The 24,037-nt window shown below is 39.9% G+C and overlaps 2 protein-coding genes across 4 annotated transcripts in view; one reads left to right on the top strand and one right to left on the bottom strand.

Annotated features, from left to right (window-relative positions):
* Positions 1-631: 631 nt before the first annotated feature.
* DNAJC19 (DnaJ heat shock protein family (Hsp40) member C19) lies at positions 632-5,568 on the top strand. Its single transcript, XM_068406743.1, has 6 exons — positions 632-737; positions 1,285-1,336; positions 1,604-1,677; positions 2,042-2,118; positions 3,596-3,666; positions 5,004-5,568. The coding sequence occupies exons 1-6, from the start codon at positions 735-737 to the stop codon at positions 5,072-5,074; spliced, it is 348 nt and encodes a 115-aa protein (XP_068262844.1). The 5' UTR covers positions 632-734; the 3' UTR covers positions 5,075-5,568.
* Positions 5,569-7,040: 1,472 nt separating this feature from the next.
* Positions 7,041-24,037, bottom strand: part of FXR1 (FMR1 autosomal homolog 1) — a 37,859-nt gene continuing 20,862 nt past the window's right edge. The window contains exons 9-17 of one of the 3 annotated variants that reach the window (XM_068406741.1): positions 19,795-19,873; positions 17,097-17,206; positions 16,094-16,180; positions 15,124-15,331; positions 13,272-13,439; positions 12,378-12,578; positions 11,549-11,629; positions 8,913-9,004; positions 7,041-8,061 (exon numbers count right to left, since the gene is read on the bottom strand). In XM_068406741.1, the coding sequence (XP_068262842.1) occupies positions 7,891-8,061; positions 8,913-9,004; positions 11,549-11,629; positions 12,378-12,578; positions 13,272-13,439; positions 15,124-15,331; positions 16,094-16,180; positions 17,097-17,206; positions 19,795-19,873 (1,197 nt within the window). In that variant the 3' untranslated portion in view covers positions 7,041-7,890. Of the gene's footprint in view, positions 8,062-8,912; positions 9,005-11,548; positions 11,630-12,377; positions 12,579-13,271; positions 13,476-15,123; positions 15,332-16,093; positions 16,181-17,096; positions 17,207-19,794; positions 19,874-24,037 lie in introns of all 3 variants that reach the window. The other 2 variants (XM_068406740.1, XM_068406742.1) reach the window with 2 other exon arrangements.

Below are 24,037 nucleotides of genomic sequence, written 5' to 3'. Positions count from 1 at the left end.
AATAATCTTCTACCATGAGGTATTTTAACCCCAGAGTGGAAAACCTGAAGATAGCAGTAGGATAAAACTCTTGTCAGAATAAACTACAAAAGCTTCAGGGTTTCTCTGGAAATTAGAAAGGGAGCAGTTTAAAAACACAGTAGGCGAAACAAAAGGTTTTGCACTCCAGCTGAGAGTATATTTCTTAAACACTCAATAATTTTGCCTTCCTCCTGATTTCAAAAAACACACATTCTGCAGAAGGGATAAAAACTGTAGTGCATCTATTTCATTTGAGCCCATTAGAGCTTATTAATTTTCCCCCGTGAATGACCTTCCATACACCACCACAAGGCTGACCGATAGAAGATCCAGAGGAATACGGTGCTATAAAATTAACTAATCAGGCAAACAGAACAGAATTTCAATTTCTAAATAAACGCATACTCTGATGGCAAAAGAAGTCACTTCCCCGCTAGTTGCAGGCAGCAACCCCGGCCGGCTCTACACCCCCGGCCCCTCCTGCCCCGCCGGGCTCTGCACCGTCGGCCCCTCCCGCCCCGCCGGGCTCTGCACCCCCGGCCCCCGCCGCCCCCCCGCATGCCCCGGGGCGGTGTCGGCAGCTCCCTCCCCTCCCTGCTTTACGACAGCCGGCGGTGGCTTTGCGGCCGGCCCGGGTGCCGTACGGCGAGCCGGGGTCCTCTGTGAGCTCGGCCCGGCGGTGGCCAGTGCGCGGGGCCGGGGCGGGCGCGGCTATGGTGAGTGCGGTCGGGGGCCGGGCCCCAGGCCCGGCGGGTCTCGCCGTAGGAGCCGGGGGGCGCTTACGTATGCGCCAGCAGCTCCCAAGTCCTTCCCCGGGCCGAGGAGCTCGGTTTGTCCTTGGCCCGGCCCGGCCCGGCCGCGGTGCCGAAGGGCCCGGGGCCGCGCGGGGAGGGCGCTGCCCCGCACAGGCCGCGGCGGGGCCGTAGGCTCCTTCCTCGGCCCCGGTGCCTCCGGGGCTAAAGCGGGGCCGCCGAGCGGGGCGGTGGCGCCGGGCTGGGTTTCCCTCGTCCCCCACAGCTGGGGGTTCCCGCCTCGCCCGGGCGCACCTGGCCCCCAGCCCCGCTGCCGGCACAGCTGCGCCGCTTTGCTGTGCCTCTGCGGTCACTCAGAGCAGCGTAACCGAAGTAAGTCGTATTGTGACTGCTTTTCCCCTGGCCACGTTGTTTTCAACGTATATACTAGTCCGGCCTGCTGTAGGGATTGCCGGGTGGGCTTTTTCTCTTTTCCTCTGGTAAACAAATACTTTATGTCTTCCCTGTGTAGGCCAGTACAATGGTGGCGGTCGGCCTGACCATAGCGGCAGCTGGATTTGCAGGTGTGTAGATGACGGGGGGACACTGAACACCCGGTTGTACTTACCATTGCCTGCTTTAAGGCAGCTTAATAGCTGATCGAGACACTCTGTTGGGAGAGCCTGTGTTGAGAAACATGGCTGTAATTAAACAAAAGATGAAAGTTTTTACTCTTTTATGTCCCCAAAAAGTTTATTCCACATTCTAATCCACAAGTTACCAGTTGCACTGAATTGCTAGATCTTTATGAAGCTTTATACTTAGCCTATTTCTATACTCATTTCTTTAAGGTCGCTATGCACTAAAAGCTATGAAGCAAATGGAGCCACAAGTAAAACAAGCACTTCAGAATCTACCAAAACCTGTAAGTTTTTGTTTTATCAGTAGCAGGTTTTTCTTTAACAGTTTACTTGGTGAAGTAACTAGACTATTGTCTCTGAATAGCATTACTGTATTTTCTTCTAATACTAAACATAATTTTGTCAGTAATAACAGAATTAATCTCAGCGATTCTGGTGGTGGTTGACTAACAGAGAACTTGTTTCAGCAAGTTTAAGTACTCATTTAACTAACGATACTCTAAGTGAATTTCTTATAACAAGTGCAAAAGAAGCTTCACACTATTTTTAGACTAAAAGCTCAGCAGCTACTAAAGCAAGAATGAGTTGTTTTAACTGATAAAGTTAAAAATAATTATTTTTTTTAAACTAACATGTTTTCTCTTTCAGGCCTTCAGTGGTTATTACAGAGGTGGATTTGAACCCAAAATGACTAAACGAGAAGCGGCTTTAATACTAGGAGTGAGGTAAAAGGAAATTTATTACAAATTAAAGGTAAAAAGGAAGCTACGGTGTTACCTAGTTGCTGGCCTGGTTTGAAAAGGACATAATTCTTAGTGCTTAAGCCAGTCCTATGCCCAGCTTCCCCTGCGAATCACAGAATCATGGAATCATAGAATGGTTTGGGTTGGAAGGGACCTTAAAGATCATCTAGTTCCAACCCCCCTGCCATGGGCAGGGACACCTTCCATAGACCAGGTTGCTCAAAGCCCCATCCAGTCTGGCCTTGAACACTGCCAGGGAGGGGGCAGCCACAGCTTCTCTGGGCAACCTGTTCCAGTGTCTCACCACCCTCACAGGAAAGAATTTCTTCCTAATACCTAATCTAAATCTCCCCTCTTTCAGTTTAAAACCATTCCCCCTCGTCCTGTCACTACTTGCCCTTGTAAAAAGTTCTTCTCCTGCTTTCCTGTAGCCCCTTCAGGTGCTGGAAGGCTGCTATAAGGTCTCCCCGGAGCCTTCTCTTCTCCAGGCTGAACAGCCCCAACTCTCTCAGCCTGTCTTCATAGGAGAGGTGCTCCAGCCCTCTGATCATCTTCGTGGCCCTCCTCTGGACTTGCTCCAACAGCTCCACGTCCTTATGTTGGGGACCCCAGAGCTGAATGCAGTACTCCAGGTGGGATCTCACGAGAGCAGAGCAGAGGGGCTGAATCACCTCCCTCAACCTACTATGTCACTGCCAAGTCAGGCAATATGAAGTGGCCTTTCACGATTTTCTCTACTTACTTGGGATTCTTTGCTGCATGTTAGCTGGCTTGAAGCTCAACTCTATACACCTGCAAATCCCTAGCACATTCAAAAGCCAGGTACAGGTCCTGGTAAATATGCAGTTTTCAAGAAGCCTTGAGGTTTACTTGGTATGGGGAACACGGTTGTGCTGTTTGCTTGTGGTTCCTGTCACTGCTGGTGAACTGCAGAGAGAGGCAGCATGAAGGTGCTGCAAACCCACTCCTTGCATGTGGAGTAAATTCAGCACTTATATCTAAGGTATTCTAGAATGTGGTAGCTGTCCCTGCCAAAACTTAAAGAGACTTAAGACCAAATACACAAAGTTATCTAATAAGATACAGAATAAGAACCATTTCTGTTTGAAGGCAGCTTCCAACTGTGACGTTTGTATACAACTAGTTTGTTGTTTGTTTTTTAGGAAGTTGTCCCAATAAAAATATTACAGCATAGTTCTGTTTGTTTTCAACCATGTGAATGTCCCCCACCATATTCGACTGCTATAGCACGTCATCTTCAGCATACAGTATTTTGGAAAAACCTTAGAAACCCTCTTCAGGACTTACATGCTACACATCAGTAATAAGAAAAGAAAAACATACATGTAAGCCAAAGAGTTTATGGATAAGAGAAAGTGCTTGCTTCTTATAAGACATCTTTCAAAGATCTGGGGGATTTTAAGAGGTTCCCTTACATCAGTTTTTCTCTCTTTTAAAGCCCTACAGCCAACAGAAGTAAAATTAGAGAAGCTCATAGACGGATCATGCTTCTGAATCATCCAGATAAAGGTAAGTAAATTAAGTCACACTGATTGATTAATACATGTTTTTAACACAGATTAATAGAACTTTGTAGGGAAGGAGTGACTGACATGACTACCTCAGCTCCTAAAGAAACCCCAGAAAACTCGAGTGAGAACAAATTTTAGGGTACCTTAATCCTTACGGCTTTGGAGCCTATTTTTGTGCTTGAATGCTCTAAAGCAAGCAGACAGATTCAGCAGGTCAGCTTGTTACTTGCTCTGTCTTCTGTGCATATCAGATTAAAATATGATTTGTTAAAGTGGGACTTAAAATTTTATTTATTTAATTTTATATGAAAGACGAGTATATTTGTGCTCTTTATGTACCATGTGAGTTTGAGTTCATTTGGATCCTTCAGGAATTCACCATAAATGGCAGGTATGGAGCCTTCTGCGTCTGTTGAAGACAGTAAACTATGAAGTATTTCTGTTTGTGGTGCTCTGAAGGCTCAGAATCTAGTTATGCTTAAAGTTCCTAACTTGAGGCATCTATACCTGCTCTAAATTCTGGTTACTTCAGTGAGTCAGAATCATGTGTTAGTGCTTGGCATTTAACTTTAATCCTCACATAAAAGGTAAAATGGCTTCCTTTAAAGTGACTGTTGAACTTCATTACTTTACTTTTATGCACCAAAATCCAAAATAATCCTTGGGATATGCCTTTCATAGACAACATCTACCAGAAGTTAACTTCAAAATTAACTTAATTGAATATATGCAGAACCTAAAAGACTGCTACGAGCATTTCACATGTTTCACATGACCTAAGTAAGTTAAATTAAGCTTCAAGTAAAGAGTAGTTCTAGTACTATTAAGTGGTATACATGCTATAAATACACGCTACAGCTCTTTGCACCCCATGGCCAGTTACAATTTCAGCACATTTGCATTATGGATTCTGTTTCAGTATCTTTGTAAGTCATTTGTATGTCACGTTTAAAACTGAACTAGTCCATTGGTACAGCAGCAGCTCGTTTGCTGGCCTTGAATGAGGGAGGGAAGGTTTATCTGCAGGCTTGTTGGTTTAGCGCTGCTGTATTCACAACAAACTTTGTGCTACGTCATTAGTGACCAATTCATTTATGATTGATAAAACTGGAGAAAAAACCCACTCCATTAAACTAAAAGCAACCCAAGAGGACTGAGCTGTCTGCACATGTAGCTACTGCAGTGACTCTGTGTAAACTTACATGGTTTCAGTCATCATGCAGTCTGTTCTTTAACGTAACTTTCAGACCATACTCTCACTTTTTTTCCCAGTGAACTGTGGCATCATTAACACAGAAAGAAAAAATTTTTCACCTGAAGTTTTCTTTCTTCTAGGTGGTTCTCCGTATGTAGCAGCCAAAATCAATGAAGCTAAAGATTTACTGGAAGACCAGGCTAAAAAATGAACGAGAGAGAAAAAACAGAGGGTTTGTCTGTGCAAATGATTATTTTTGATAAATGGCTTGAGTTCTAATGTCAGTCTTTGACTTAATATAAATGAAGCTGGAAATACCAATCCAGGGAGGTACTTCCCTCCCCACTCACTCCTTAGTCACTTTTTGGAGAAATGGGTGAGGGAGCGAGGCTTACGTTTTTTTTTCACAGCTGTTAAGCAGCAAATCTGCCACTCTGAAATATCTTCAGTGTAAGAGAGTAATAACTTGGTTTGGCCAATGCATGTTACCAGATGCAGGTAGACTTACATGCTGTTACCCAATTTTGTTAAACTAGCTATGTTTAACATTCATGCTGCTGTTCTTCCATACACCGAAGTTAGCATGATGAACCACTCTGGGGAGGGGGTGGAGAAAATCAAGAGGATTTATTTGAGGGGAAGAATTGCGACAGATGTGGGGTTGGTTATCTCTGACTGAAGAAATAAAGTATAGGAAACCACGTACTCAGTTGTCTTTGCCTTGTGAAAAACAAGGTTGGTGGAGCTTCTTCAGTGTTACCGTTGGGTCTGAAAGGGCCTGGATTTTTTAGTAACTTTCAGTTTTTAAATGGATTTTATAGCATTTCATAAATTCCAAATTTGTAATGTAAGTATTATAGTTTTATGTGTTATCTAACACAAAGTTAGAATTCACATGATAAGGTTTGCATTTATAGTAATTTGGAAACAGGAACTCTTTACGTAGACCACTGAAGATACCTGAGCTGGATTTATCGTGCTGCATGAAGCCCAAGGTACCCCAGCAGATGTCTTTGTAAGTATCCAAATTAGGGCCCAAGAGTTCTGTTATACTCCAAGAATCCTGCCAGTCTTTCTGTCACTACAGTAAAACCGCTGTAGAGTTAACACTCACCTGTTCAAAAATACAATGGATTTAAGAGCTTTCGTTTTTCTAGAACTAACAAGCCTCTGCTTCAGAGCAGCGTCAGTAGTCTTACATCCTCTGTGTGAACGTTGGCTGCTACGTTGCTGCATTTCTGTAGACTAGTTATAAGCCCTTTAGTATTACCAGAACAGCAAGGAGGAGTTCCATGCCTTCAGAAGAGAGAATCAAATCAGTAACATGAGCATGAAATAGAAAACGTTTAGAACTTAGAGAAGGATAACTTTGCTTTACTACAGAATTTAAAGTGGGGTGAAAAAGACAGCTGGAACATTGCCATGCAGCAGTTCCACGGTATGCAGGATGGGTCTGTACTTAAGTTTGCCCCAGCTAAATAACACTGACTTTTTAAATGTAGCTCTCTTTCTTCCTTCCCTGTTTGTAAAATTTTCTCCACTCTTGCAGCTGCCTTATCAGTTGATATGCTTGTGCATACTTCAGAGTTGTAACAATTTAACTGTTTGCTCTCCAGGAGGGAACACTGTCGATGAGTATCAACACTTAAGTCATATTAAAAACTGCACATCACCTTAAATGAACTGCATACCCAAGCCTAGTTGGTACAACTCCTCTGTAGCTGTTACCAGGTAGAGCAGCTGCAGCCACATGTGGTTCAGAGTACTTGTTTTTGTCCTTACTTCTGACGAAAGATTCTGTCTTACCTGATTTTAAGTCAGCACAACTTCAGCACTACCTGTTTGCTCTGACATCTCCTTGCTACCCAGTTGTTTTTCCACACCTGTTTTCTGCTTTACTGCTCTTGCTCATGTGCCTGAAAAGATGGGTTAGTGTGTCATGCTTCTGACTTCTCAAACAAAAACTACATCTGCATTAATTCCTATCTATGTTAGTCAGGCTAGGTGATTCTCCAAGATAAGTCATCTGTTTTTAGACTTACATCATGTTTTACATGATCACCCTAAAGAAGGGAAGATTATTAAGAGTTAAAGGTTCAAGCTGCCTTCAATTGTTAGTGTTAACAGCTTGAAAACCTTAATAGTAATTTAAATTTCTGATAGAAACAGTCAACAGATGGAAGATCAAAGTTTATTTTCTTTTACTACCAGCATACAAAAAAAACATATTGCACATCAAACAACCAAAACAAAAATAAAAATACTCTACTAAGGACTAACATATGTAGTTTATACAGAATAAACTTTCTGGAAATTGATCTTTTCAGTAGTTCAGGTTATGTCTTAATGGACATGACTAATTCAGCTTAGTGTTAACTAAAGCTATGTTTGATTTTTAAATACTGTACAGTTTAATAAATAAACCAAACAAAGCCTCAATGTAGAACAGTCACTGCCAATGTCACCCAGTATCCCTGCAGATTATGAGACTTTAACAAATGTATTCCAGTGGTCTGCAGATTTTTTTCCTCTACATACAGCATTTAAAAAACATGTATTAAAACAGACCAGTTTCCAGACTAAACTAATGGAGAAATTACATTTCAGTGCAAAATATTTTAGACTGCATTTCTTTCTAGTATTCCTCAGGTGAAGAAGTGGTTGCATATTATTAAAAATGTAACAAAAGCAGCTAATGCTTTCATAAAGAGTATTATGTTAGGGATCCCCCTCACATCTTTGCCATATTTTGAAAACAAAATAACATTTCCTATAGCCAGCAATTTTGTTTATTTAAATGTTACATATACTATCTCAAGGCACATCTGATGATATATTTATAACACAGTAGGTGTCAAAGTATGTTTAACATATGATTTCTTCAGGATCCCTCCCCTTTCTGTATTCCAAAATGGAGGAACTGAAAGTGCGGTGTCAAGACTGGCGATCCATATTCTATCTTTGGCAAGCTTATACAAGCACTATTTTAAATGTAATGTAAAAGAACTGTAAACTAGGAACTTCAGTTTATGAAACACCATTCAGCACTGCTTCTTCCTGATTATTTCCATCCTCCTGAACAGTAACTTTCTTTTCATCAGGACTGTGCTGTAGTTTGGAAGGCTCATCCCCAGAAGCTGTAGCAGGACCATTCACTGCCTTTTCGGAAGGGCTGTTTTCATCAATCGCATCTTTTGCCTTGCAAAAACAGAAACAGGGTAATATTAAAAATTCCGTAAAAATACAGTGTGTCATCTAATTCCCTCTGGCTCACACAGCAGCTCTGCAATAGGAAACACCTCGTGCCTGTCTGTGCCAATATCCTGTCACTTACCTTGTCATTTATAGGGTACTTCTGTATCGGACACTTCTGAGGAAATCATGCCAAGGTGTAACAGCGCACCCCAGCACATCCAGAATGTCCGATTTCACAGCAAACTGAAAAGCTGAGTTTTAGATCCCTTTCAAAATCTATAGTAAGATCAGGGTTTCGTTAATCGTACAGCAATGGATCCTTCTTATTTTGCTAAACTCAGACATAACTTGTGGCAGTAAGTTCAATGTTACTTTAGAAGTAAAGGCATTCTGCTTTATTCAGTTCTGAATATTATTTTTTATGATATGTAATGCCACTCTGATCCTTTAAAGAGAAGGGATCTCAAATCTGCAATCTTTGTAACATTAATTCTTTCTAACATAGTTTGTACAAGTCACTAAACATGCTACCTAGTATCCTCGATTTATGAAGTGTTTTAAGGATTAGTTCTCAAGACTCATCCACGGATAATTTTCACATTATGCGATGCTACATTAGTAAGTGTAATGTTTTAAAATGCGTAAAGACTTAATTTGAGCATTACACTGGTCACTAAAGTCTGCAGTGATCGTCTGAGTCAACGTCAGTTCTGTTTACGCTGGGACATTTTTGCTTTTAATCATTTATTCTTCAACTCAAATGCATTTGTAATCAAATGAGGGTGATCTAAATGAACCATTCCTCTACTGTTTTGCTGCAAGGGAAGAGAAAAAAAGATACATAAAAATCTTACCGTTTCCTTCTTGGTTTTGGCTAGTGTCTCCTTTGGAGGGTTTCTCTGTCTACTCTGCGATTCAGCTCGTGATATATAATCAGCTACTGTTACTGTTCAAGGAAAAAAATTACAGTGATGCTCACATCAGCAGTCTAATTCAGCATTAAGCTTCATATGTCTTTTCTGTACAACTTATGCTATAGCTGGGAGACATCCCACAAAAGGCCTTCACACTTACAGGTATCAACTACAGAGGAAGGATCAATTTGGTTCTGTTGTTAAATACAGTTCTCACTAAAATCAGTGGTAACATGACAATTTGAAGGTGGAATCTTAAAGTTAATAAAATAGTAATTTGGGTCCAATTGTAAATTTAATTGGCAAATAGAAGGGCCTTCTGTACTGGGTTTGAAGAGATCAGACTGTAGGCTCTTTAAACTACAGACTCTGCTTGTCATTGGGGCTTTACTATCTTGAGTAGCAAAGAATTTCACACTAGTAAAACGAAGGTAAGGTAAAATATGAAAAGAATTGGGGGAGGTTCAGAGTATGGTATCACTTACGATAAAGCAGTATTCAAATCTTTGTTACTTCGTGAAGCAACTGGCCAGAGAACTCACCCTCCTCCTGGTATTCAAAACGCAATCCACAGAGTTAACTCTGGCTTGGGGAGGGTGGATTGATTGTGGTGCGCGTACAGAGGCTTGAAGTGGCTCCGTATGAGCACGCCTGTACTCAAAGCAGGACAGCCGTGTTTGCACTGCTACAGCTACACTTACTGGATGCCAGCCAGGGGGTTTCTGACCTCTGTTCTTCTTACCACCTCAGCACATGTTCCTGTAGCCTGGTTTTGTCTTATCCCGCCCTCTCGTAACCACACCAACTGAGAGTCAGTTCTATCTTTAGAATACATAGTACTGCAAGTTTAAATATACACTTGTATCTTTGATGAGCTAAAGCACATTAGAGTTGGCAAGCATTATCTATGGAACAGAACAGTCAATTATATTTAGTATATCATGCATTCAGGTGAACTATTCTTCTGGACTTAGGAATGACTGTGCATGAAACCTACATCAGAACAGGTAGTACAGCACATGAATTTTCTGTTACAGTAACTGGACTTTTTACAACAGGGTCCTTGCACAATTGTAGAGACCAAGTGAGTTTCTGCACAAGGAGAATTATTTCTTTAAAATGAGGTTCTGTACCCAACTCCTCTAATGTAAAGATGAAGCATGTTTTATGCACACAGTGCAAGACACCAATTCTTAATATTCATATATGTAGTAGGAACCCAAAATGTATAGCAATGTAAATCAAATAATACAACTAACTGACTGTCAGTTAGTACACTGTCAGACAGTACACTGTCAGCATTTTGGGGGGGGAGCAGTCTGTCTTAATTTCACTCACTATACACTTACTAAGTATTTATGAAGAGATTAAATTATTAGAGCATTTTTCACAAAGACAGTGTAACTACCAATGCTCTTACTGTTGTATTGAAAAATATTTATTATGCAAACTGAAAATGGTATCTCGAACAAAGACAACAGAAAAAAACTGAGAAATCTTGTCTGGGAAATTTTGTTTTGTCCTTAGAATACTTAGATTTAGAAGAAAAATACCATAGCTTTTGTAGAGAGGACTAACATCTCATTATGTTACTAGTTTCTTCGAAGTAAAAGCTGAAATCCATTTTTACTTTTTCAGCCCCTTTGTAAACTTTATCACTGTTACAAAAGCAGAACGCTGAGAAGTTAATGGGTTACTTTGGGTCTGGTGTTTTTTAGGGGGGCAGGGTGTTTGGGTTTTTCTTCTGCCCCCAAGTTTTAATTAGTGTAACAGAACAACTTTTTTCTTCCTAACCAAATGCTGTATGAGCACCACGATACAAGGAAGACAAATATGGGTGCAATTTTGAGCCTGTCAATCTAGAAGCCCCTCTGTTACTACCTTACACCATGTATGTACAAGCATTTTCTAAATAGGGCATGACATTGAAAATGAGCTAGTTCACCTTTAACATTTCAAGTGTTAGTACACACAAAAGAAATGCAACAAGCCACAACAACAGAAAATTGGAAACATGCAATTCATTTAAATTCGTCCTCCTTCCCACCCTCAATCTGCAGATGACTTAGAAATGTTCACAAAAGCAAAGAACTGACAGCAGCAGTTCGATGCAGGCAGGGCCCTGGCAGATCCCCTGCGAGCTCCCTCACAGCGCTCTGCCAGGGCCCCAATCCTGCCCTTTCCACTCTTGGCTTCCCAGCCAGCGCCGAAAAGGTTGTGTCGCATTCAGTGCAAGTGCGCAGATGCAAGTGAGCGCAGATCATGAACCTGCACGTTTGTCTGGATCCTGGACCACTGAACTCAACAGCTGTTCGGCCATTGACTTCAGTGAGAACCGGATCAGAAGCGTAACTCGTATGTCCAAGCAAAAAGTTAGACATTATCAATTAGTTTCATTAGGCAGATTAAGAACTTTTAGAAGTTCTCCTAGTAGAAGAAATGCCTTTCATCTTTATCTAGTAGTCTTATTAGTTATTGAGTAACCTTTTTACATTATGCAGCTATATGTAAAACAGCAGACACAACATTCTCTCATGCTTTTGACCTGAGATTACCCACAGCTCCACTCGAATTACCTGGCTGTCTATCTTCTGCCTGACCCCTGAAGCGACGCCTGCGGCTACGATTGCGTCGCTGGGGTTTTTTGTCACTATCATCTGCAATTGCAAAGTTTACCATGAACTACTTCTGATGATAAAAATAAATAAATAAATTCTTCAGCAGTTTCAGCATGGGGCATTTAAAATTGCTTCTGTTAAAGAGGCTAAATAAGACAGGCTGAAAGAAAAACATAATTTTATACTGAAAGCATACACAATAACGCAAATCTAGATTTTACTGGTTTGCTCTCGGCTCACTGAAACATTTAGGCATATGCTTAATGACCTCAGATTTCATTTATTAAGTAACCATATGTCAAATTTTAGCCACATAACCCATGAAAAAAGAGGTTTTCTTCTACATTATTAAGCAACAGATTATATTCTTGGCCCAGTGAGCATCAAGAGAATTTACTGAGGGAAAGCACTTAAGCAGAAGCTGGGTAGAGACAAATTAACAGCTACTTAAGTAGCTTCCCTACGCTGAGACTGAGGTTCACAAGGAGAAAACAGAATGCTGATCCAGCAGCCCTGTTTTTATGAGAACAGCAGTACTAATGGGAAACAACAAGTTAGTCTTTGGTGTCTCTGTCAGAGAGTTTTCACATATGAAAATACTAGTGGTGCTCAGTAAACGGGAGATCCCACGGCAGAGCCATGGAGGAAGTCTTTCTTTCATCAGACAGCAACCTTTAACAGAACGATGATTCTTCACTAACAAAAACAAACATGTTTCACTACACTTACATGGTCAACACATTCTTTCTTAGCTTGTTCTGGGACTATCACCCGACTCTTTACATACCTAAACCATTCTCATTAACAGAAGCTGTATCAGACTCTGTCATTCCATCCATAAGAACAGCATCTTCATCAGTCCTTCGCCGGCGTGACCTCCTGCGGCGGTTACTGCTGTGGTGAGACTCACTAGCATCAGTATCCACTGTCTGGTCTGACTCTGTGTTATCAAGCAAGCTGTAAGGGTTGCTGTCCGGGTCTTTAAGCACTAAACAAACAAAAAGTGTCCATCTAAGATACTGTAGTTATATATAATTTCCAGGCTGATTTACACCTGTGTTCAAACGTTTCAAAATATAAAGCAACCATATGAAAAGGTCTAACACACAGAACTACGGTATTTATGATTTCATACTGGTTCCTCCCTGACTCAGCCAACAGTAAGTATTCTGACACACCACAACAGGCTCTTGTGTTATTTCATCACAAAGATTTCCAAGGTGACATTTAGAGAACTTTTACTCAAAACTGCTACGTGTGTAAAAGATACCTTTCACTTCCCAGCAGCATGGTACTTTTGACACTACTGAAGTGTTATGAATTAGCACAGTCAAATTCTGATAAAACATAAGATCACGTCCATTCTATGCTTCTTCTCTCATTCTGTATATAAACGCAAGCTTAACTCAGAAGGCAGCCATAGGGAACATGCCAAAGACTTACAAACGTTGATAATATTGTGTGTGTAGTAAAGGAAGAAAATGAAGATCATTGTGAGCAGAAGATAAACGATTAAAAATGTAACAACAGAGTATATGACAAGAAAGTATCACGCAACTCTACTGAAATCCCAGTGTATTAAGATGTAAATGTCAAAATGAGTCTTTTAAAATAGTAAGAAGTTACACAGAAAATGGCGAGCAACAAAAACTAAATGCAAAATACATTTGAAACACAGTACCAGAGCTAATAGATGACTTGCCACCACGAGGGCCACCACGCCCACGGCCTCCAGACATGCTGCGGCCTCGTCCTCCAGGACGTCGTCTATTGTCACGTTGGTGTCTGCTTTCTCTGTCATCCTCTCCTGCCAAGGACCAGTCACTAAGTTCATCTTTTCTCTCAGATTCTGTTTCAGAAGGATTAGAGAGCTCAGAGTTTGTACCTTGTACAGGAAGGAAAAGAAAATTGGAAATGAGTGTGAAATTTCGGATTATATTCTCGTTTCAGAGTCTCACAGAAGTCTTCCAACCAGCATGGAAGGTTATATATATACACATATGATTCATATATAAAAACATTCAATAAATTTATTAATATATGCTTATATAAGTACATAAATGTATATATAATTTTATATTATACATATACTCATATATAAAAATATATGCGCATATAAAATATACATAGAGCATAAGTTACCTGTGTTTCTAAGATTCTCAACCTAAGTTTGTTTGTAGTGACATGAGATATAAGGGCTCAAAGATTACCACAACGGTAATTTCTGTACATGGATACATCCAGGATGAAGCAGCATGTCCTCTCTTTGTGTACACACTGCAGGCATTTGGTGCAGTTTCTAGGCAACTTCTCTGAGATTCCCAAGGACAACTTTATCTCTGGTGGCAGTCGCTAAGCAACCTCCTCTGGCTGTTGTAATGCTGCCTGAACAATTGAACTGTTCCTATTAAACAGCGTCCGTAATATCCCACCGTCTCGGAGCCAACCAAACCCACACAGCTTTTTACTACTTAAAAATTCAACACCTACTATTTATTTTAAGCATCCAGGAACGCTCCCTACTAACCATTCTGGAATAAAGAAATTTAGACCCACATGGTTCGAACATGCAGTTCTTGCCATTTTGGGGAAAAAAAAAAATAATAATTTTTCCAAATGAAAGTCTGTGGCTATATAAACAAACCGAACAACTGTCATTACAGTTTAGTCACATAATTCATTGGGAAATAGTAAAAAACGGAATTACAAACATCAGTATTATCATCAGAATCAACCTGACCAACATGGCATGATCCTAGAAGCTACAGTCAGTGACAGACTATAAAATCCCCAAGAATTTGTCTGATTTTGTAACAGAAGTGAGCTACAAGTAGATGATCAAGAGTAATCTACTGTATTGAATAAACAGATTTTTTTTTTTTTCTGTTTACAGGAGCACCTATGTCCTTTTGTAAAATACATCTATATTCAAATACAGACTGTCTCCATCTGGGGAGCTGCTGCTGAATGAAGAGGGGATGTGCACACCTCCAGGGAACTGAATAGCAGTTCCTTGTTAATTTAAAAACACATCAGAATATTTCACTACATCTTAAACAAATCCAGCTAGTTCCTGACCAAATAAAAAAAGAGGGTTTTGTGCTGCCTCCATTTTAAATTATTTTGCTTTACTTTTCAAAAATACATTCATAAGATGGCCATGATTACAGACAAGCATTTTTTCTCCTCCTCAATCAAAACAGATAATGCTAATTCCAGATTTTTTTATTTTTACTTGTGTCTCCTGAAGAGTATCTGCTGCTCTCTTTCCCAGCTTTGTATGATATAACTACTACTGCTGAAGGACAAGATCTTGCCAGAGTTCGGTTTGCTCATTTTTTCAATTTAGAACTTAACTTCAACAAGAATGTAAATCTAATTAGGTGTTTCGAGCTACGTAAACAATGAAATGGCAATTCTAAATTTTCAACCCTACCTTCACTCAACTGCGCTGAACACGGAGAAATCTAGAGACAGTTACGGATTCCAAAGCACGCTGAGGACTCGTTCAATAGATGCACAAGAAAACTCACCGTAACCAGATGTGTAATTGGGGCCCCTGCGGCCTCTCCCTCTTCCGCTGTAGGATCTGGAGCCTTGCACCGAGGAGAGGGTGCTCTCGTCAGTTGTATAACCCTTTTCTTTTTCAGGAACTCTAGCGGAAGAAGGTCTGAAACCCATACCAATCTGACGCAATTGTTCATCAATCTGGAGCCTTTCCAGTCTTAGTTGTTCTACCTCCTACATAAAAGGAAACAAAAAAAAAAATTGCTGTTAAAGAAGTGTTCTTTCCCCTCACAAAATACCATCATCCATCTAGTCATCTTAAAAACTAGCATTCTTGTAGAAGAGTTAACACCACCTTGAAGGTGACTGCAAATAACAGAATTCAACTACGAGTTCTGCAATCTCTGAGTTTTGGAAAAAATCTAAAATCTTTCTCTTAAACCACCACGCTGAAAGACTGTTTTTAAGACTATCATTACCTTTCGAAACTACACTTCACACACTTTTCTAGTCAAATTTAAAAAAAGCAAACTGACAAAGTAACACGATTCAAATTCATTCATTATTTCTGTTCAGTCAACACCACAACTCCATACAAAGCCAACTAATCTAAATGGACAATTGTTCTAATACTACACAGCATTAGTGGGTCACTATGAGAAATTCCATCCTACCCCAACAGAGCCTTAACCTCAGAACAACTGAACACTAACACAGACAAAAAAAATTGCACATTACTTCTTAAACACCACTGAGAACAGTGTTCTTTATAGCCCAATCTTTCCGACACCAACAGCACTAAGTAACCACAACAATGTACTTCAAGGCCTACGTAACACCTCTGGGCAAGGGGTGGGTTCAAGGCACCAAACCTTAAATCCCGATATACAGAGGAACAATTTGTCAACTGCAAATCCCACCGAAGCTGTTGCTCAAAAATTCTGTTACTTCAACTGAAGTTTCCTCTACAGATTCATTCTTCTGAAACGCACTCACCTTCAGATATGCGATGTGGTATTCTAAAAGAACTTGGACATTTCCAATGCTTTCTTTAGTACCGACAAATACAAATGGTACCATTCCCTAGAGAAAAAAATGCCAGATCTCATTTTCAGGAAGAATGTTACCATCAGAACAATGCTTTCTGTTTAAAATATAAAAAAACCCCGTTTAAATTACAAAAGTGAGCTAAACAAGCAGAGATAGAAACTGAATCTACCTCAGACTGGGGTGAGGGTAGGGGCTTATATGTCAAGGACTTCAGACTATCCAGCTTTCCCAACGACCTATTCTGGCAGTTGAGGTAACTTGACATACAGTGTTTATATTACCCCTCTCACACAACAATTCCTGCGTGTTTATCACCATGGGTGTGTAGAAGCATCCACAGTTCACCAAGAAGTGTCCAGTGGTTAATTAAACCAACTTTACAAGATGAAGCATCTTTAGGAGATTTTACGTTCTCATCTATTTAAAATATGTGAACACTATTAACACTATGAATCCTAAATTAATTATGCAGCTAATGTACATATAGGAGAAAGATTAAAAAAAGGTCTTGCTTCAGCAGCAAAAAACCTTTCTTGAATCGTTTCATATAGAATTTACTGCAAGATGCCAGGCTGAAAAAAACCTTAAAAACTGCGCTCTCTGTACCCACAGAAAAGTTATAAAACTGGCTTCGTTAAATAATCCACAAGCATCTATCCAAGAAAACTACAAAAACAGGGTGTCTGTGATTCGGGTAACACGGACCTTACCACCGTTACAGATTGGCCATGAGAAAAAGGGTGCCTAGGCCACAAAAGCTGCATTTATAAACTGCATAATGACGCAGAGATGCAACAGAGATCCCATTCTGATGCCATAAGGTAGCATTCATGCCCAGCAATTCTCACTTTCTGTATGTATTTTCCTACATATTCTTTGTTAAAAGATTCAACATGACTGGTTTTGAAAATGAAAACCTAATCACAGGAAGAAAGAATAAAGTACTTACATCTTCACGGGGCAGTTTATTTTCATTATCTCCTTCAATTCTCACCCTGACGACTCCAGACTTGTCTACAATCTCCTGAATCACTTTTCCATTTTTTCCAATAACTTTTCCTTCAGAGGGCAAGAATGGTTAATTTTGCACCCACGCGCAAAATATTTTCATGGATTTCTTCATATTTTATGTATAACATAATTGTAACAACCACCTGACTCTCCTTTATTTTCACTTTCTTTCAAAGTCTTCTCCTACTTCACAGAGGTAAAAAAGAACCCAAAGAAAACCCCACACTGTGCCAGAAGAAAGAGGTGAAAACTTCCAAAATTAAACTATATATATACATGCATAGAATGACAAGTATTGGTAAATATCACCACTACACACAAGTTTCAAATAGAAACAGACTAAGAGTAAAATCGCACAAAAGTTCTGCAAATGCCTGCTTTAAATTTACGTATAAATATTATTTGAACCCCCTGACTCCACATGTACCCTCATTCCACCTTTCCTGACATTCTGACCTGCACATCCAATACGTGTTTGTTGGGAGCCTCTTAAAAATAAAAAAAAAATGAGTAAAAAACCTACATAATTGTTTTCTGAAAATTAATTTTGCCTTTATAACAAAGATGAGTACTACCCATATTGCCTTTGAAATATTTGAGATCATTTATGGGATCTAAACCAAAAGGTTCTTCAGAACTTGTATGTTTAAATCTCAAAAAAGTGACTCCCTTACTAAAAGATTTTAGCTCTTCCTTAAACTAAAGTTACACAGAAACATTTCTTCATCCCAGCTACAGATATCTGACACTTAAAAACATTTATCTTTAAATTATGAGTAAAGGAAGGTAGAACCTCTGAAAAAAAGGGTGTAACAGCCAAAAGTGTGTGACAGAATACTCCCCAAAAAATTCTTTACAGCAGGTATCAACATGACACAAAGTGCAAAAAGCATTAAAATTTGTTTCCTTTCCTCAACAGTTCAGATAGCTCAGCAGGGCGGGTTTTTTTATCTTTTTGTCTTAAAAAATGCTACAGCTCATCATTCTGTATGCCTAGAATTTCACTTTGCACAACGAACCTGTTACTACTACTAAAATAAACTACACTCATTGTAGTGTTAAACATTTTTCTACGGATAATGGTTAGCCAGTACTTGGGAAAAAGTCCTCTGTCCCAGTGAGCTTCAGCAGCTGAAACTGGCCATTGAGGAGATGGCACTCCACTCTCTTGGTGCAGAAAAACGCACTGGGCATAGTGTGACACCTTCCGTTTGACTCGATGATCACCATGCTGCTTTTTACTTGGGTGTCTTCATAAAGTGTGGCTAAATGTATGTCTGCTTACATATACCACTGTAGGTGATTTGGACAAGATGTCTGCCTTCGTCATAGACTGGTGGCGTAGTTGCCAAAAGTAGCATTTTCAGTTAAACGCTTTACAATGACTAGGGCCTCGATTCCTACATGGGTGTATTCACATCAGTAAGTGCTAGCCAAAATGTGCAAAAAGCTCAATTTGTAAAACATGAGATTTAACAAACTTCCTTGGTTCAACTCAGTTTGCTGGATGAAATTACAGAAAAAAAAAAATGTGTTCAGCTAGAAATTAACAATTAATTTGCTGAATTTTAAAACAAGCTTTAACATTTGGTAGATGAATCATCCAATTGCATCAGACACATAATTTGCAGAAGTCCTATTAAAAAAAAATAATTTAAAAAATAAACAAACCCCAAAACACTACATCTTCACTTGCTCAAGTTATAAAACCTTGAAAGTCTAATTTTTAGGAGTTTGCACACAAATTATTTAAATTAGGTAGTCTATAATACACAAGCTCTAAGCCCCAAACCATAGGAGGTTAAAGCACAGCTTTTAATTTCTGCTTTGGATAATCCAAACTGCTGCTGAATCAGGTACAACACCTGCACTCTTAATGCTCCCTTCACACTTGCATGGCCTGTGAGCTGGTGATGTGGAGTAGGAAGCTGCCAGACTCGGTGAAACAGGCAGGCTAAGAGGAGTAGAACACAGGAAACGGAAAAAGTACCCTGTGAAGACTGGACTAGGGAAAGACGTGTTTTTCTCTTGAAGGCGAAGAGAGATTAGCCCCAGCTTTGGGTAGCTTACGACACAGAAGTTAATCATAAACCACATTTACAAGTTTTGGGAAGCTACGCCTTCACAGAACTGAAACACGGACAAATGGCCATTTCCAGACCGAGGAGGAGACTGACAAGCACTGCTTACTTATACAGCAGCTCAACACCATCCACCCACCACCTCTACCAAATCCGAACCCAGGAGGGAACAGTAACACGAGAACTGTCTTGCGTCATTCTTGCAACTCAACTGTATTACTTCCATATTAAATTCTGGAATTTAGTTTCAGCACTTCTAAGTAGTCAATTTAGCAAATAATTTTTTTACTGGAATCTGAACTTCAAATATTACCACTAAATTAGATAGTACAAGTCTGTAATCAAACCATTTTAAGTGTTAAAATCCTAACAAAGTATTATACAACAACATATGGAATTTCTTAATAATTCCCTAATACATACAGTTTTAAAAAATTAATCACTTTCTACTTAAATGGAGAAATCAAGCATTGTACTGGCATTTAAATGTTCTTTGCAGTCATGCTATTTAGGCTCCCTTTCCCCAAGTTTTCAAGTTTTAGCAGTATTACATACCAACAAGATTTCTGGGAACTTGAATAAAATCCTCCACAAATTCCAAGTAACTTCTAGCCTTTTTTACTGCATCGGCAGTCTAGAAATGAATTTAAAAAAATTGAGTTTATTTGTGAATACAATATGTTAAAAATAAAACCTTGTTGCACCAGCTGCAAGTCTTCCAAACATCAAACTTATTTTCAAAGAGAGAGGAATAGAGACAAGGTTAATCTAGTTTTGAACTAAACATTAAAGAAATAATTGAGTAAAATGCCCAGAAACAAAATTCAGTAGCAAAGCAAAGCATCAGTAATGAATAAAACAACTTTTTCCATGCTATTTTAAGACATTTTAAAATATTATCTGCAACTTATCACAAGCAAACCCCAGACATAAAATATCTTACAGATACATCTTGAAGCATTTTCTTCTAGACATTAATGGAGAAAAACCCAGCGAATTACATGATTTTTCTCCAAAAATCAAGACACAATTTTGAAATCTAGAATCCATTTATTTTTAAATAATCAATATAACAATTATCACTAAGATTCTGTACTAAAAAGAAATAAATTTGTAAGAGGTTCTACCAGCATTCACAGAAACTTCAGCTTACAAGAATACTATGTTAAAGAAACTTTGGATCATGTATCTCATTTCACCCACTGTCACAGTGAATGAGTAGCTATATGGCTACTACCAGATGGGCAAGCTGCAAAACTATACCACAGAAACTGTGCTACCATCGATACTGTCAGCAACATAAATTTGATTTTGCAATTTTTAACATAATTTTTAACATTTAGTACACTATTACATTTCCCAGAGGACCACGCATGGAAAAATGGGGAAGCAGAAAATGAATTTTAGACTCATTTATCTCTTGACAGTATCTAAAGATTATGTCAGCTGATCAAGATAAGCCATTTCAAGGCTGAAGGGCAATCTCTCCACAGAACTTTACAGGCTCACTGTAAGCAGTGACCAGCTTTACAGCCTTTTCCATCAGAAAGGTGTACTGATTTTTCAGAACAGCCGACATAAACAGCCATTGAAGTTCTCTCCTCTATGAAGTTTCTGTACTCAGTTACTCAGTATTCAAGAGAACGGAAAGAAAACAACAAAATTGGTCACAGAACCTTTCTTGCAACAGCTAGATCTATTTTGCATGCAAGTCTTGATACCAAGTACAAATACACATTAATCCTCAGTGAATCAACACTGCCAAAATGTCAATAGCAGCTACTCCTCTATGTGTGCACACACACAAGGCTTGCCCACCACACAACCTGCTTGTACCTTCACGAAAGGGACCAGCTGCAGAAAGGCTGGCAGGCCACGTTCAGAGCACAGTGCTCTGCAGGAGAACTTGGCAGCAGTCCGGCAAACTGGGGATTCAAAGGAGCAACAGCACTGCAGGAAGGTGTAGGAGTGTACAGACGCAGCACACACCAAGCCTGTTTACAGCTGGCTACAGGTCAGAAGTTTTCTGTTTTCTCTACAAAAATTCTTCTTCTGTTTCTCTCCTGTCTCATGCTTGACAGGAAGCTAAGTCTGACCAACAAGCACCTTCAGACAAACTCTCTCCCGTAACTGCAGGCAAATCACACTAGTGCAACCTGAACTCTACAATGGTCGCTAAGATGGTGTGTGGCACTAAGGAACATGTCCTAATCACACATCACCTCTACGTTGTAAGTAATAAAACAACCAAGGCACTCTCCTTCCAGAATGCTGCTTTCTGACCACAGTTCACCTACAATGTTTTCCAAGACAGGACAGTGTCATTGGTTAGTTGGGAGAACTCCTAGAAATGCTCTCTTATAGCTTTATTACTAAATGACAGAAATTAACTGCCAGTTAATTGAGGCTATACAGATGCTGAAACAGGAAACAAAGCTTCAAATTAGCAACAGCAAAAGTGTAGAATTAAGGAACAAATACCAGCATCTAGTCAGTAATGACAGCTCTTGAGCAGTTTCCATTTCACACTAATGCCTCAGCCCTTTCAACTGTCATTTTTTAGGCAACACGCACAATAAGATTACCATGAGCTCCTGCATCTTTCAATCAAATTAGGGAAGTCCTAGAAGAACAAAAAATTTATAATCCTCTACTTGTGGCAGAGGTCAAAATGACAGCACGGGCAAGCTGGGTATCAAGATTAATGAAACAAGCAATAAAGCATGGAAAAGAGATGAACAGGAAGTCACTGTAGGGAGCAGAGGCTGTGCTGCAGACTCGGAGCAACTGTTAAAATGATACAAACTTCAACACGCACTAGCAATTTGTCACCTTCAAGGAACTCTACAAATTGGACACAATTAACTAAAGAGCTCACAAAGTCCTGCCTCAAAGGTATGTTTATCAACTCCTTCCCAAATAAAGCTGAAGGAACAGTGACTGCTTTCACAGAAGCAGAGTCAGGATGAGAAAATAAACAACTGCCAGTAGCTGCCGTCTCCAGTGCACCCATATGCATATCTACACTTTGCCACAAGCGCTCAGAGTTTTTGTGCAAGCACAACCTATGTGACTCCTTCACACCCCAACACGAGAGAGCATATAAAGCTGGTCTGGACAATGTATTCTCAGTTCCTCGCAGTAATTCAGAAAAGGAAACGAAAAATAATTTCTCTCTCTCTAAAAACCAGTGTGCACACGGATTAAAGACCTCAAAGAACTCCAGTTACTAGTAACCACCTTTCTAACTTTGACTGACAGTCTACACGTTCATTCATGCTCTGGTTACTACACACAGTAGCCCACACAATCAAGACACGTCCAGCTTACCTGAAGAGTCTTTAACAGAAAGATTAAATGCAGGGTATTTTTCTAAACTCAGCATTATACCTTTTGCAGGAGGAGAGTTCTGAGACTGTCAAACAAGAACTGTACGGCTGCAGATTTTAGAGAAAATGTTTTATAACCCAGTCACTAACGTAGATCTAGTGGCTACACACTAGATGAGGGTGAAGTGCACTCCTATTACAAATGGTGGAACTGTCTCAGGACCTCACACCAGTTTCTGAGATAAGGTTTCAAAAGTCTCTCCAACGTCCTGGTAGCTCTTTTAGACCTTCCCTAACGGAAAACACAAAACTATGTCTAGAAATCATTTAAAAAGCCTTATCCCCATGCAGATAAAGACAAAGCCCTCCCAAGTCATGGCAGGGAACAATGCTTTTTCTATTGTGACACAAGCCTTTTTTCAAGAAATAAAATAAAAGGCATATTAGTCTCATAGTTTAAATGGAACTGAGCTCACGAAAGCTCTAAAGGGAAGACAAGCTTTCTTGTTTTCTCCAAAGGGAAAACAAGAAGTAACAGTCTCCTGAAAAAGGCAGGATAGATAGGATCTTGCTACCCTTCTATCCAAAGGAACGGTTACCATTCAGTTAAGTATCTTAAATAAATTTATATAAGAGGGAAGAAGCTCAAGTGTTAAGAATTGCAAGAGAATTGAATGCAATTCACTTTTGCCAGTAATGAAGGTCTAAGAGAAGCTTTTCTGTTTCTGATAAGGCTCTCCCTCTCCGGGGAAGCACAAGGTTTCCAAAGTAGGGATAGCCACTCACTGTCCAAGCTCTGAAGTTCACAGTACTGTGGTCTCTATAACAAGCATCACAAGCAGCAGTGCAGGCAGAAGGGGAAGGGTCTTGGAACCAAAGTAGTCTTGACCAGACAGGGAAAAAACATGAACAGCATCCCATACAGTTTCATCTCCTTCTAATCATATAGCTCTCCAAGATTTTTTAAAATTTATCTCCCTGTTCCTTCCCTCAAAGATTCTGGCCCTGAGCAACACTGAACTTTTATTCACATGCAACACATTAGCTATGGGAGACCCTCAGACCCTGACTACAGTGTCAACGACACTGAATCACTATTCCCACACATCTCAGCCTAAAATTGTCTGCCCATGCATTCAGCCACTAGGGCCTGGCTGCTTGCCAGCTTCAGCTGAAAAGAGGCAAGAAGAGTAGACAAGTATACCCAGATGCTGAAAGCCCTCGTCACGTGGAATATTTAGGTTGCCTGGCTTTTTTAGAAGCAGCTATTGCTTCTAGGAAGGACAAGACTGGATGTGTCTAAAGGCATTTTTATTTAGGGGGCATCTGGTATTTATAATCATTGCCAGGCACTACTATAAGAGGCTGGTGACAGTTGTAACCTTTCCACAAGTTTCAGCATCATATCATCCACGTTAAAGAGATCGAAATTGGAGGGTACTAGACATTCTACTGCATTTAAACTTGTC

This window comes from Nyctibius grandis, chromosome 8 (assembly GCF_013368605.1).
Source record: "Nyctibius grandis isolate bNycGra1 chromosome 8, bNycGra1.pri, whole genome shotgun sequence".
NCBI lineage: Eukaryota > Metazoa > Chordata > Aves > Nyctibiiformes > Nyctibiidae > Nyctibius > Nyctibius grandis.
Note: the sequence above shows the minus strand (reverse complement) of the source record. Positions and strands in the feature narration are given on the sequence as shown.

What these genes read in the sequence shown, in the direction of transcription:
- DNAJC19 (XM_068406743.1), top strand. An exon ending in AGCGGCAGCTGGATTTGCAG is followed by an intron (nt 1,337 to 1,603) that starts GTGTGTAGATGA and finishes CATTTCTTTAAG; the next exon opens with GTCGCTATGCACTAAAAGCT. An exon ending in GCTTTAATACTAGGAGTGAG is followed by an intron (nt 2,119 to 3,595) that starts GTAAAAGGAAAT and finishes TCTCTTTTAAAG; the next exon opens with CCCTACAGCCAACAGAAGTA.